Genomic DNA, 1,676 nt, shown 5'->3' on the forward strand with positions numbered 1-1,676 from the left:
AGAGGCGCTCAGCGGGCCCGCGCCGGGGGCTCAGGCTCCGACTCACAACGAAATCAGGTGATCGGCTTAGAAACACTGCTTTTTCCTTTTCTTCTCTTTTTTTCCTTTATTTTAATTTTTTTTTTATTAAAGAAAACGCTGTATCAATTCGGACCTAGGCAGCAACCGCAGGACTTGGGGTGAGACCCTCCTCCTCAAGGGAGCCAAAAAAACAAAAAACAAAAAAAACCCCTAACCCAAACCCCCCAAAACTCACAACAAGAATCCTCAGCCTTGTAAAATGCAAAAATGTCTAAGAATATTTATATATGTACCATTTTTGATAAATAAAGCTGGTCAAACGCAAGCTCTCGGGTCCATCTTTTTCAAATTTCCGAGTGCCTGGTCCGGCCCCCTCCCCTCCACTGTCCCCTCCTCCCTCTCTCCGCGGGCGGGGCAGGAACGAGGCTCCTCACCTCCCCGAGGTCCGCACTTCGTGCCTCCTTTTGTGTGCGTGTGTGTTTGTGTTTTCTGATTGAACAAATTTATGCATCCACAGCTCCCCCTCTTTGCCCTCCCCCGCGTTCCCCCTTCTACGCGGCGCCACACACACGCGCGCACAACCACGCACACGCGCCCCCGCGCGCACCCCCGCGCACTGGCACACGCCGGGACGCGCGGCGCCGGGTGACGGAGCCCGGGGCTGCAAGGGCCGGGCCGCTGGGCTCCTGCAGAGTTTTGATATGAAAGTAATTATTTTCCGGTGGCTGCTGCGGGGACTGGGTTTCTTGCCCAAAGGGTTATTATACATTACCGATTTCCAGTGATATGAAATCACATAAACTTCCTACAATAATAGAATTAGCATGAAAGGCTGGGGTGTCAAATTGAAATTGGAGAATAATAGCGCCGGCAGCTGGGGGAGTGCGTGCGCATATTGGAGCAGAGATGGGGAATCGTGGGGCGGAATTTTCATGAGCTGCACTCTTTGTCAGCGCTCTTGTAGCCGGCTATATTAAGATAGATGCCCAATGATATCCCTCATTGTTCTGTCGCTTATATTGATGTTGCTGCGTTATCAGCCTATTGATCATGTGTCGCCTGTAATAGGACAGGCGCCGCCAACGCGCCTCTTTACAAAAGCAGTGCACATTTGTTCTAATAGGGTCCGGGTCCCCGGGGGACCCTTCGGGGGCTTCAGGACATCTGCAGCGAAGAAATATTAGCAAACTTGGCTGGAGCCTGCAGCCAGCCCCTAGCCCCCTCCCCCGCCCGCAGCCACCCCACCCCGAAGCGAACCGCCACCAACCTCCATCTCCCCCCAAAATCCCAACCCGCCCCCTCGGTTTTCCTGGGCCCCGGGTCCTCGTTGCTGCAAAAGCCACCGATTCCCTAAGAAATTGGGATCCCAATTATTAAAACCATTAATTCCAGAGAGGCTGAGCGCCGTGGAATTATGTTTACAGCCTCGTTAAATATCCCTGATCCCTCCTGGTCATCAGGCCTTTATTTGCAAATAAATTGAAAATAATCAGAAGGACAGCTTTCCTCCTTGCGCCGCGCAAATGAATTTCGGAGCCCGAGTCCCTTTAATAATATTTACATAATTTTCGCTCAGTGACTCTGATATTTGCTCTCTAGGAGACCGAGCTTATAGGAAAAATAATTAGATCAAAAGAAAAGTGAGAGGGGGAAGG

General features: G+C 51.4%; 1 protein-coding gene across 1 annotated transcript in view; it reads left to right on the forward strand.

Annotated features, from left to right (window-relative positions):
- The window catches only part of UNCX (UNC homeobox), a gene marked incomplete at its 5' end in the record, with an annotated part of 12,289 nt that overhangs the window by 3,840 nt on the left and 6,773 nt on the right, over window positions 1-1,676 (forward strand). Inside the window, 1 exon segment of the mRNA XM_006926909.1 lies at window positions 3-57. Coding sequence (XP_006926971.1) covers window positions 3-57 — 55 coding nt within the window.

The sequence above is a fragment of the Pteropus alecto genome, unplaced genomic scaffold (genome assembly GCF_000325575.1).
Source record: "Pteropus alecto unplaced genomic scaffold, ASM32557v1 scaffold56, whole genome shotgun sequence".
Taxonomy (NCBI): Eukaryota; Metazoa; Chordata; class Mammalia; order Chiroptera; family Pteropodidae; genus Pteropus; species Pteropus alecto.